Below are 13,381 nucleotides of genomic sequence, written 5' to 3'. Positions count from 1 at the left end.
CGCAAAGTAACTAGTAGGATATTACTTCTATGCAAAGTTTAGCAGCACCGTTCTCCCCCACCCCCCTGGCAATGCGCATTGTCAGATCCGTTAATTCTCGACTATTTTGCGGTGCACAGAATAGACGGAATGTTTCATTGACGAACAACTGCAATTGCGCTTGATTGGCTATGAGAACATTGGGGACATCACAAGGACGGGCGGCTTTGCAGTGGGTGGAGCGTGATATAAATGCTCGATCGTGTGTTATTCAGCCGTTTGAACTGAATCGTCAGCATCCTCTGAGAAACGTCTGGAAGTAGATTGGAAACCATGACCACCATTAGATCCCCGGAGAATTGTAATGACGATGACACCACGGACAAGATTCAGCCCTCGATCTATTACATCAATCAAACTAACTTCGCTTTCTGCGGATACTGCTTAAAGATCGCGCGGAACACGAGCGCTAACCTGGGTGTGTCTGCTTATGTTTGGGACGCGGTAAGTTCAATAACTTGTCAGATCTAGGAAAAGCCGGTCTGTCGTCTTTTATGTCGAGTTAATTTTAAGGCTTTGCTATCCCTTTTTAAATTTCTCAGAATTTTTCGATTTGTAAAGAGTTCAGCAATGTGTACTGTTTTCCGGAATCCAGTGCCTTTTCGGCGTGGTGTGTTCGGGCGGGTGCAGGGTTCGAGGAAGGTATGGTCTCGGCTGGGGATTGTCATTTTCCTACGTCCACAGCGATGCGGGAAGAAGCATTCACGGCAATTGGAGCACCTAAAATTGGCGATCAATGGGCGCTGGCTCGCCATGTGGGGAGCAGCACGGCCAGCAAACCCCACCATGTGTTCTTGCAGGGTTCCCGTGGACCCTTCCTAAGGTCATAGCTGATCAAGCAACGGAAAAGAGATGGGTGGCGTGAGGAGCGAGGGGTGGAGTGGAGGTTTGGTTGGAGGGGAGGGGTGGGTGTGGCTGAAAGCCGGCCGTGCTTCTTATCTCCATCTCCAGCCATGCTCTCGCCATCATTCCCATACGTATCCTCCTTTGGATTCTACCTGCTAAAGCTTCAGCCTCCTAATGAGACCAGGGGACCTGCCATCCTGTAGATTGCTGGCAATTATCGGTTGTGGAATTATCACCCCGGGGGCCCTTGACACCAACTGGACTGTGAAACGCCTGAATAGCGCAAAATGGGCGAGCAGTAGTGGAATCTGCTGCCCACCAATCTGCTTTCTAATGCTCCCCGTTGCGATTAAAACCCCGCCACAATGCGCTTATCTATCCTGTGCATGAATTTCTCACCCATATTTTAAATTGAAGAACCTGCTATTCCCGACAAGCCTTGCCGGCAATAAATGTTAGAGCCTCTTAGTACTGGTTAAATGACTTGAGGCCACGAATGTCGGCTTGCGGTGTTTTTTTTTCTTGCTCTCAGGCTCCACGTTTCCCTTTATAACACCGATGTTGCTGACCGATGCTGTCTCACGACCAACCTCTGGTGATATGCCCTGAGCAACCACTTCAGAAGGAAGCTCGGCTCTTATGACCTACAGAATCCAAGGATGCTGATGACAAAGTGTGGAGCTGGATGAACACAGCAGGCCCAGCAACATTTCAGGAGCACAAAAGCTGACGTTTCGGGCCTAGACCCTACATCAGAGAGGGGGATGGGGAGAGGGCTCTGAAATAAATAGGGAGAGAGGGGGAGGCGGACCGAAGATGGATAGAGGAGAAGATAGGTGGAGAGGAGAGTGTAGGTGGGGATAGGTCCGTCCAGGGAGGACGGACAGGTAAAGGAGGCGGGATGAGGTTGGGAGGTGGGAAATGGAGGTGCGGCTTGAGGTGGGAGGGGGGATAGATGAGAGGAAGAACAGGTTAGGGAGGCTGGGAAGAGCTGGGCTGGTTTTGGAATGCAGTGGGGGGAGGGGATGAACTGGGCTGGTTTTGGGATACGGTGGGGGAGGGGGAGATTTTGAAGCTTGTAAAGTCCACATTGATGCCATTGGGCTGCAGGGTTCCCAAACGGAATATCAGTTGCTGTTCCTGCAACCTTCGGGTGGCATCATTGTGGCACTGCAGGAGGCCCATGATGGACATGTCGTCTAAGGAATGGGAGGGGGAGTTAAAATGGTTCGCGACTGGGAGGTGCAGTTGTCTATTGCGAACCGAGCGGAGGTGTTCTGCGAAGCGGTCCCCAAGCCTCCGCTTGGATTCCCCAATGTAGAGGAAGCCACACCGGGTACAATGGATACAGTATACCACATTGGCAGATGTGCAGGTGAACATCTGCTTAATACGGTAAGTCATCTTGGGGCCTGGGATGGGGGTGAGGGAGGAGGTGTGGGGGTAAGTGTAGCACTTGCTGCGGTTGCAGGGGAAGGTGCCGGGTGTGGTGGGGTTGGAGGGGAGTGTGGAACGGACAAGGGAGTCACGGAGAGAGTGGTCTCGCCAGAAGGCAGACAAGGGTGGGGTTGGAAAAATGTCTTGGGTTGTGGGGTCGGATTGTAGATGGCGGAAGTGTCGGATGATGATGCGTTGTATACGGAAGTTGGTGGGGTGGTATGTGAGGACGAGGAGGATTCTCTTAGGGCGGTTATTGCGGGGGCGAGGTGTGAGGGATGAGTTGTGGGAAATGCGGGAGACACGGTCAAGGGCGTTCTCGACCACTGCGGTGGGGGTGGGGGTGGGGTGGGGAGTTGCGGTTCTTGAAGAAGGCGGACATCTGGGATGTGCAGGAGTGGAATGCCTCATCCAGGGAGCAGATGCAGCGGAGGCGAAGGAATTGCGAATAGGGGATGGAATCTTTCCATGACTCCCTTGTCCGCTCCACACTCCCCTCCAACCCCACCACACCCGGCACCTTCCCCTGCAAACACAGCAAGTGCTAGAGTTGCCCCCACACCTCCTCCCTCACCCCCATCGCCGGCCCCAAGATGACTTTCCACATTAAGCAGATGTTCACCTGCACATCTGCCAATGTAGTATACTGCATCCACTGTACCCGGTGTGGCTTCCTCTACATTGGGGAATCCAAGCGGAGGCTTGGGGACCGCTTCGCAGAACACCTCCGCTCGGTTCGCAATAGACAACTGCACCTCCCAGTCGCGAACCATTTTAACTCCCCCTCCCATTCCTTAGACGACATGTCCATCATGGGCCTCCTGCAGTGCCACAATGATGCCACCCGAAGGTTGCAGGAACAGCAACTGATATTCCGTTTGGGAACCCTGCAGCCGAATGGTATCAATGTGGACTTCACAAGCTTCAAAATCTCCCTCTCCCCCACCGCATCCCAAAGCCAGCCCAGTTCGTCCCCTCCCCGCACTGCGTCCCAAAACCAGCCCAGCTCGTCCCCGCCTCGCTAACCTGTTCTTCCTCTCACCTATCCCTCCCTCCCACCTCAAGCCGCACCTCCATTTCCTACCTACTAACCTCATCCCACCTCCTTGACCTGTCCGACTTCCCTGGACTGACCTATCCCCTCCCTACCTCCCCACCTATAATCTCCTCTCCACCTATCTTCTTTTCTCTCCATCTTGGGTCCGCCTCCCCCTCTCTCCCTAATTATTCCAGAACCCTCTCCCCGTCCCCCTCTCTGACGAAGGGTCTAGGCCCGAAACGTCAGCTTTTGTGCTCCTGAGATGCTGTTTGGCCAGCTGTGTTCATCCAGCTCCACACTTTGTTATCTTGGATTCTCCAGCATCTGCCGTTCCCATTAACTCTGATGCTGATGACAAATCCGATTTTATCTAAACAAAAGCGTCACGTTGTACAATGACTGGGGCAGCACTGTGGCTCACTGGTTAGCAGTGCTACCTCACAGCACCAGGGACCCGTGTCCAATTCCACTTGCGGGCAACTGTCTGCACGGAGTGGGCACAATCTCCTATGTTACCTCCCATAGTCCAAAGATGTGCTGGTTAGGTGGATTGGCCATGCAACATTTCCCATACTGTCAAGCCGTGTGCAATTTGGTTAGATTAGACAAGGGAAATGGGGGGTTGCAGGGAAAGGGTAGGGGGATGGGTCAGGCTGGATGCTCTTCAGAGAACGGTATGGACCTGTTGGGCCAAATGACCTGTTTCCACATTGTAGGGATCATCTGGGTACAGCTCACCGGATTTGGGTCAAGTATACATAATATATATAAGTATACAAGTGGTAGAGAAACTGCCACCTGTTCCAGAGGTGTGTAATAACATCTCTGAATAGGTTGATTGGAAAAAAATAAGTTAATTATTTAAAAAGAAATCGCAAATTAATTGAAAGCATGTCGTTCCTGACTCAGTACCGCAGCAAGCGAGACATCAAGTCAACACGTTAGACCGTAGTCAATGAAAGTTGCCGGGTGACAACAATTATTGTGCCAGACCTGCTGAGCTTTTCCAGCAACTTCTGTTTTTGTTGTTGTTATTGACGACAAATATTACCAGCGTCCCTCTAGCTCCAAAGAGCATCGTTCTCATCCACGACCCGTACTGATTTGGGGTAAATAGTGAATCACAAATGCGAGAAATAGGTTAATCCTATAAAAAAAACTCGTGTGTATCTGTTCAATATTTTCAGGGTGTTGCGCTTTGCCGCTACTTTGAGAAGGAGAACATTAGTTTCACTGGGAAGAAAGTGATTGAACTGGGATCGGGCACTGGAATTGTGGGAATTCTAGCAACATTACTAGGTGAGTGAAAGATGGCTTGTAACGATTTAAGATTTTGTTGAATGCAGGCAATAAACGAAAGTTCTGTGAACGAGGGGAGATATGTTAGAGAGGCGTGCGCGCGCTTGTGTGCGTGTGTGTGTTGGAGGGTGCTGATGAAGAAGAATTTTATAGCTGATCATTTAATGGCAGTGAACCTCCTTACCCCGCTCCTCCCCTCACCCATGGCAAGTTTCAGAGTGGCATTTTCATCACACTAACGTCAAACAACCTGCCCATTCGCTTCTACGTATTTAACATTGACCCTGGCTAATTGCCCCATTTGATAGATGACAGTTCCTGACTTTGTAACACACGCATATAAGTGACACCACAAGAACAACACTGATGCAGAATATAAAATAAATTCCAAATATCAGCAGCTACGTTGTTTTTTCGGGTCATCGAACGCGTTGAGCCTGTAAATTGGAGTTAAGAATGGTAGTAAAGCAATGCATTCTCAATGCAGATGATAGCCAAAGGTTTTAATGGTTGTAACTGCGTGATGCCCATTCACAGGGAATGCTGATTTATAATGATCATCATTGGAAAAATCCGTGTCCCGTCAGAAACTGATGTTTTACTGATCTTGCATTCTTGATAACATCCACTCAATGTACCCAGAATATCTGAACACTCAAACCAAAGTCTTAACATTTGGGGCCTTTCTATGAAAATGAATTACTCCAGTCAATTGAAATCTCAGGTGATATTAGCTAAATTTAGAATTTTCAGGGGAGAGGTCCGCGGATCGCACAGGCATGTAACTATATATTCAAATAATATGCGATTCAGGCCAAACAATTTGTGAAGCTAATGGAATAAGATCCACACGGGATGATTGGTTTTGGGAATAGAGGCATTAGGTACAGTAGGAAAGGAGCTAAGGTAAACGTTTTTAATTCACACATTATTCACACAGTTCGAGGATTTTGTCTATTTCCGTGTCCTGCGTTTTAGCAACAAAATATCATGGCGTTAGATAGTGCAGGGTGAGGTTATCAGAGATGACAAACTTCAGAAAGGTTAGATAAAGAGTAACAGTTTTCCCTACAGCCGTGAACATTACGAGATCCAAAAACGTCTTTAAAATCAAGCATAAGAGATAACAAGTTGTAGAGCTGGATGAACACAGCAGGCGAAGCAGCATCAGAGGAGCAGGAAAGCTGATGTTTCGGGCCTAGATCAAGGGTTAGGACCTTGCTATCTCAGATTGTCCAGCATCTGCAGTTCCTACCATCTTTAAAATCATGCACATGTCTTGATCGAGTAGATTGGGATGAGCTGCTTCTTCCAGCAGAACCGTTGTCAACAAAAAGACGCATCTTCAGGAAAAATTGACAAAATCATTTAAGAGATATTAGGAGCATTTTAATTCACTCCCTTTCCATAGTATATCACTTGAAAAGCTGGTAATCACAGATTGAATGGTGACTTCAGTGTGCACTTGCACTACAGAATATATGTTTGAAACAGTCAATTTTTTAAGGACTCCGAAGCAGTAGCAGTGAGATGGAATTAACTGTGTAGTTCTGTCAAGGGAATTGGAAAACATAACGCACCATCAAGGCACCCAGAGTGGCATAAATGCGCAGAAATTGCTTCAAATCAGGAACTCTTCAAGGGAACGTAACATTAGATCGATTAATAAAAGTAATTCTGGTTTATTTTAAAGAGCAGAGACAAGAAAATCTGTCTTGATCAGCTCCAAAAACTATTCTCGAAAGGATTGAACGCCGGAAAGCTGGTTTTACACATGAGCAAGTGGCAACCCCACTGGCCCAAAAAGTCGGTCCTTCAAATCAACCGGGCTCCTGCGTCATTTCAGTCTACGAATTATAAGGCAACTATTGTTCTTTGTGGTGAGGTTAATCGATGGGTGACTAGTGATTTTATTTAATACTATTCCCTACTAACGCGCAAGTTTGAAATTCTAGATAACAAAGTGTGTAGATGGATGAACACAGCAGGCCAAGCAGCGTCTCAGGAGCACAAAAGCTGACGTTTCGGGCCTAGACCCTTCATGTAGGCCCGAAACGTCAGCTTTTGTGCTCCTGAGATGCTGCTCGGCCTGCTGTGTTCATCCAGCTACACATTTTGTTATCTTGGATTCTCCAGCATCTGCAGTTCCCATTATCTCTGATCACAGTTTGAAATTCTACATTTTTTTCGTGGAATGAACGATTTCTTATCCCTTTCCGCGCAACTATGATTGTTCAAATCCCGACGATAATCACCATTTCGTAATATCTAGTAGCAGAGAGGGACTTCTTTTGACTCAGTGGCGTTGCCATCTACTCAAGTTGAAAAGCAACTTCCCGGTGTTCATTCTTTTTTGTGAAAGGTGGTTGGAGGAAAATGAGATGAACTTTCTTCCCCGCGAGCTTTAAAACAGAACAGACTTCCTTGTTTATAAGTTCGCATTTAACGTTCCAGGTCATTTTGATCAATGTCAGACCATTTGTGTTAGTGCCTTTTCGACACATAGTTATCCTAACGCTCAATGTGAGCGAATCCCGGATTTCAGCTGGAGCTCGCTTAGTGCCGTGGTCAAATAGCTTACCAGCGTGCTATCAGGGTCAACCGTCAACGTGGGTGAATAATTTCTCTCTTCTTCTTGTCAGGTGGAAATGTTACCTTGACAGATCAGCCGAACGCACTGCAGCAGATAGAACACAACATCGCTACCAACATCCCTGCTGCCTGCAGACACCGCATAAATATCCGCCCCCTGATCTGGGGTGAAGACCACATTAGATTTACCAACGAGTATGACTTCATTCTGGGTTCGGATCTTGTTTATAGTTCAGCTTCTTACTCTTCACTAATCAGAACATTACATTATCTCGCTCATCCAGATACTACCATTTTTCTGGCTTCCGCATTCCGGAAAGGAAATGGCTCCCTATCTTTTCATGACGTACTTCTACCCGTGTATTTTAAATGCATAGTTGTTGACAGGTTAGCAGACAAGGATATTACTGTGTACAAAATGACCAAAATTGGTAGAGGTCCTGAGGACTGGTTCCTAACATAAATGTGGAAACTTTAGCTGACGTTGGAATTCATGATAAGGGGATCATTTTCTCTATTCGTTCTATAAATTCAAAATCCAGAATCTTCAAGGCTTTGTTTTAGGATCGCCTCATTCTATCACGTGGTTCATAATCTTCCCTAAGAAGCTCCGTTTGTCATGATGGTGTATCTAAATAACTAAATTAATGTAGTGAACCAACAATTAAGTTGCTTGTTGCTCGTTCTTCCTAGTTAGCACAGCTGCCGCACAGCGCCAGAGGCCCGGGTTCGTTTCGAGCCTCGAACGACTATCTGTGCGGAGTTTGCTCATCCTCCCCGTGTCTGCGTGGATTTTCTCTGGGTGCTCCGCTTTCCTTCCACAACCCAAACGTGTGCAGATTAGGTGAATTGGTCATGCGTAATTGCCCACAGTGTCCAGGGATGTGCAGGCCAGGTGGGTTAGCCATGGGAAATGCAGGGTTATTGGGTTAGGGTCGGATGCTCTTCAAAGAGTCGGTGTGGATTCGATGAACCATTTTCCACACTGTGACGTATGACTTCTATTTGAAATAGTTTTCAAACAATATTTAGGAACACAACATAAACAGGTAAATATATGTCATGATAAGAGATATCGGTTTAAATCCTGGAGACGAGTTGACACATAACCTGCTGTTTCTCCCTGTGAAAACCATTGAACGCTGACATTGCCCGACAGTTGAATTTAATGGATATATTCGCACTGCTGGGAACCGTCGACTTGGTGCAGAAGTAATTGGACTGTTTGTGCACTTAGTATTCATATTTAATTGGCGAAATTTGCCGTCAAATACCGTTCGCGTGCAATAGTGTGATTGTATACTCGCCGCACAGAGATCAGTTGAAGCCACCGTAGATGCTCATTGCAACAATTACGTCAGCCAACTGAAAACTTTGGCCGCAAAGTTGTCGACTAACGCAGAACAGATAGCAAAAGAGCCAGGGACACCATTGGTCAATGTTCATTCATATCGGTCAGCTCCTACAAATAGCCCCTAAACTGCAAATTGCCTAGACATAGAATGTAAGAGTTTTGACAAGTATGTGGTTCGAAACAATTCACGTCTCTGTCGTACATTCTACTACAAAGTGTGAATGCATAGAACATCTGCATCTGACGCCGAACGGTTGAAATGTTGTATTGAATTTCGGAATTAAGGTTAAGCTGAGCCTGGTCAATAATGTGTTATTGTGGCCGTGAAACAATTATTCTATTTCTGAGTGACAAATGAATGCACAGATAGAATAAAACAAATATATCGTGTACAACGGACTCAATTATCTTCTGATAACTGCATGTTACTTTCAACGCGCGAAAATGGATAATAAGCCTCGAAGAATTAAAATTGTAACGTTGCAATTTATTCGCCCGTGGATCTGAGAGTGACTGCGACTTTCTGTCTCATTCTCGCGCTCTCCTGCGACCTGATGATGCACCGGAAAAGCACTGGAAAGGTACAAAACTCAGAAGTATTTATGCGCCATAAAAAAGCATCCATTTTTACTCGCCGACGTGAAAAAATCAATACATCAGAAAATTCTGCAACGCAGAAAGAGGTCATTCGCACCATCTCGTCTGTGGTCATTCTTTGCTTAAATTGTCCGCTGTAATCTCAGAACCTAGTTTATTTTGTCCTGCAAATTAGACCTGTTTACGTAAGTGCCCATATAACTACTGAACGTTTACAAAGAATGCTCTTCCTCTAATCTTAAATAATGTGGCTCTAAATGTCTCCGTACTAAGAGAAATTCATTTAGAGATGCACCATTGCTACACCACTCAGCCCTCAAAAACGCATACATGAACCTATACACCTATACGCACAAACCAATGCTGCCTGGAACTTAAACACCAATCTCTTCAAACTTGAGACATTCATCCCTCTCCGAATGCTAAAATAAAAAAAATCAATCCATCAACGCTCCTATCCACTCTCCGTTTCCCAATTTCGATCCACCTACGCAGTGCAATCTTTCCCGGAGACGTCTGTGGCTCCACATTTTCATCACCTCGAAGGTATCACGCAGCGTCTCGGTGACCAATGGCCATATAGCGTTAGTTGTTCCTTCGCTGTAGAGCTTCCTCATTCAGTGTGGTGAAGTTGAATGACCAGGGTTTGAGCTGCTCCTCCAGGCCTTGCTCTCTTATCGGCTTTATGACCCTGTTTTTTTAGAGGAAGTGTTATGCGTTCACTCTGGTAGCCAACATATCCATTCTTGCTGCAACCATTTTCTTATGGTATTTCGAAATTGACAAATTTTGCTGTTCTCGGAGCCCAGTCTCTGTCTATCTCTAAAATTACCCAGCACCGTTAAACGTGGTGTATTTGTTTTAAGTCTGGGCGTTGTCTCACCATTATATGTACTTTTCACACCCATACACCCTGAATGGAATTCCATCGCTAGAATTATTCCATACTCACGCTTTCCGATCGCAAGAGACCATTCAGCCTTTTATTACACTGCTTTCAGCTACCTTCATTGACCTCAAGGGAGCAGACTTCTTTTGTGACTTCCATCCAAGCTTCTACGACCTTGTTTTCTGGCGTCAACTTTCTATCCGCTTGACATGAAGACCCCTCACCAATGAATTACAGCAAAGATGATATTAGGAGGGGCTGTCAACATTGAAGTGCGGAGTAGCTGAATTCAATTCAAGTGAATATAAGTTAATCTATTTTGCAGTAACACATAGATACACGGATTTTTACATCAACGAAAGAGCTGAGCTCCAAAGAGATTTGAGGATTCACGTGCACACATGCCTAAAACACTGTGGTAGCGTGCAAAATGGTCAGAAATTAAAGCTGATCGACGACGGACTTTGTAGCCAAATGTTGGGCGGGGCAAGAGGGACGACGCTTATTGCAAGGATACAGAAACCTGACTAGGCCATATTTAGAGTATTCTGCATATTTTAGAGTAAAATGCTTTAAAGTATTTATTGGAAAGATCCTTGGAAGGAATGCACTACCGATTCGGCAGAATGTTAGCGGGTTCCAGGAGTTTGATTATTGGGAGAGCTTGCTTAAACTAGGACATTCTTAAATACACAAGGTTATGTCTACTTCAAATTCTTTCAGAGCAATGAAAATAAGTGTTATGATTGAATAAAAATCATTTACAAACAAGGTTGGAGAATGAAACAACGGCAATATCGAAATATCAGAGCTATGAAATTGAAGAAATGCATTAGAGACCATGTCTCTGCACGAAGGACTTAGGGGAAGGAGGCTCTGAAATAAATAGAGATGGGAGACGGTGATAGCAGATAGATAGTGAAGCGGATAGATGGGAGAGAAGACAGGCAGGTCAAGGAGGCGGGGATGAACCTAGTAAAGGTGAGTGTAGACAGGGAGTGGTGGGGATTAGTCAGTGAGGTAGGAGGAGCGGCTGGGTGCGAGAAAAGACGGACAGGTCAATGAGGCGGGGTTTGGGGGGTTCTGATCTTGGGATGAGGTCGAAGGTGGGGAGACTTTGAAGCTAGTGAAGTCCACTGTGAGACCATTGGGTTGTAGGCTTTCAATGTGGAATATGACAAACAGTACCTCATAGTCCGCTTTGGAGAGGAACAGCAGCTCATATTCCGCCTCGGAGAGGGACAGATCTCATGTTCTGCCTTCGAACTCTACAACCCAATGGTCTCAATGTGGACTTTACTAGCTTCAAAATCTGCCCGCCCCCAACCTTATCCCAAGACCAGACACACCACACCCCCATCGCCGCCTCGTTGACCTGTCCATTTACTCTCCCACCTATCCGGTCCTCCCACCTCACTGACCAATCGCCGCCACTATCTACCTACAATCACCTTTCCTAACTTCATCCTCACCTCCTTGATGTGTCGTTCTCTCCCACCCATCCGCTCTACTATCGACCTGATAACATCGCCCCCCACCATTTATTTCAGAGCGCCATTCCCCTCCCCCATTTCTGAAGAAGGGTCCCGACTCGAAACGTCAGCTTTCCCACTCCTCTGATGCTGCCTGGCCTGCAGTGTTCCTCCAACTCCACACTGTGTTATTTCAGACTCCAGCATCAGCAGTTGTTACTATCTGTACGTCCAATTTCCATGCTTATAATGTACAAAGCTTGGTGAAATAAAGTTGTGAGGTGGCCACGAAGAACTGAAAATGGTTAAGTGATTGGGTATGAAGATACAGATTGAGCATAATATAGGAAATTTTGCAATTATCCATTTGGTGGGATCAATGAGAAAGCAGCATGGTCAAGAAAAATTAAGCAAAAAAGTAGCAGTACTACTCAATGGAATTTGCGGGGCCTTTTCCATGAATTACAGAAAAGTTAACATAAAATCAATTACAAGTGTACATTCTATGGTAACCTTCAGGTGAATGGATTTGGAATGGGTGAAATCCCATTTGGAGTACAATATTGATTATTGACTCCCTTACTTAAAAGCACGTTATATTTTCCTTAACTGAGGTTCAACAATGTTTCACTGGAGTATTTCCTAAAATGGTAAGTTCCTCTCTGGAATAATAGGAGACCTAATCACAACATTCAGAGAGTAGCTCTTTACATGAAAGATGTCAAGGCACTGCTTCCTCTGTTGGCGATTCTAAAATGCCCATAGCCTCAAGTTAAAAGAGTTGAGAAACAGGAACAAACATAGCCCTTACAATGCCACGGGAATACTCCAGCATTGAATGCGACTGTCTGGTTTCGCACCTCAGATACACTTTCCTTCATTGCCTCCAAATCTTTCGATTTTCTTAAAAGTCGAAAGAACGGCGGATGCTGTAAATCAGAAAGAAAAACAGGAGTTGGTAGAAAAGCTCAGCAGGTGTGGCAGCATCTGTGATGAGAAATCAAAGTTAACGTTTCGGATCCGGTGACTGGAGTTCTCAGGAAGGGTTTTTGTTTATGGTATGATGGACTCTTTCCCTCGATTTTTCTGTTGTTACAGCTGTCACTGTACTTTGTATCTTAGCGATAATTATTAGTTTTTATGATTATGCTGCTTCATGTCTGCTTAAACTCCTTTTTAAAGAACAGCTCTGGAAATGTACTTAGAAATCTCATGATGGTAAAAATCTCCTGATATTTGCGCACATTAGTTTGCTATTTTCATATTTGCTAAGAGGACAATAGCGTTGACATGCAGTGAGCAGCACAAGAGTTGAAGAGAGCTAAGATAATTCCTTGCATTAGACAAATAACCGGTACTGAGGAATTGCCGTTCTGCAACACTACTTAAGTGCGCATGTCAGGGGATACTGTACGATGTTAACTGCCAGCCCAACTGGGTTGCACAGGCCACTGTATAAAATGACACAACGGACCAAGAAGCAGCAGAGCAGGAACGGACACAATTACATACAAGAGAGTTCCACATAGGTTGTCGCTGAAGGGCAGGAGTCAAAAGAATCATTAGCAGCTACAGTACATCAATAAATAATCAGTTTCTTACCAAAATGAAATAACTAAATATCACTTTTGCCGCAAAAACCTTCTGTCAACCAAAGGGGGTCACGTACATTTTTACCTTGGAAGGATTTTAGCAGGTGCTGTGGGTGATGGATTATACCGATGTGGCCATGTCAGAGTAGCCTGTGGTACTCGTCAATGGGAAGAGCGTCAAAATACGGTGGAGTTTCATCCAAATATGTTGCGTTCTCTCGTAAT

At 45.6% G+C, this 13,381-nt stretch overlaps 1 protein-coding gene across 1 annotated transcript; it reads left to right on the top strand.

Moving 5' to 3' along the window:
- Positions 1 to 312: 312 nt before the first annotated feature.
- Positions 313 to 7,715, top strand: LOC125455870 (EEF1A lysine methyltransferase 3-like). The gene is made up of 3 exons (XM_048538397.1): positions 313 to 483; positions 4,549 to 4,660; positions 7,303 to 7,715. Exons 1-3 carry the CDS (start codon positions 313 to 315, stop codon positions 7,713 to 7,715), a joined length of 696 nt encoding a protein of 231 aa, XP_048394354.1.
- The last annotated feature ends 5,666 nt before the right edge of the window (positions 7,716 to 13,381 follow it).

This window comes from Stegostoma tigrinum, chromosome 10, assembly GCF_030684315.1.
Source record: "Stegostoma tigrinum isolate sSteTig4 chromosome 10, sSteTig4.hap1, whole genome shotgun sequence".
NCBI classification, from domain to species: Eukaryota; Metazoa; Chordata; class Chondrichthyes; order Orectolobiformes; family Stegostomatidae; genus Stegostoma; species Stegostoma tigrinum.
The sequence above is the reverse complement of the archived record's forward strand: the minus strand, read 5'-3'. Positions and strand labels throughout refer to the sequence as shown.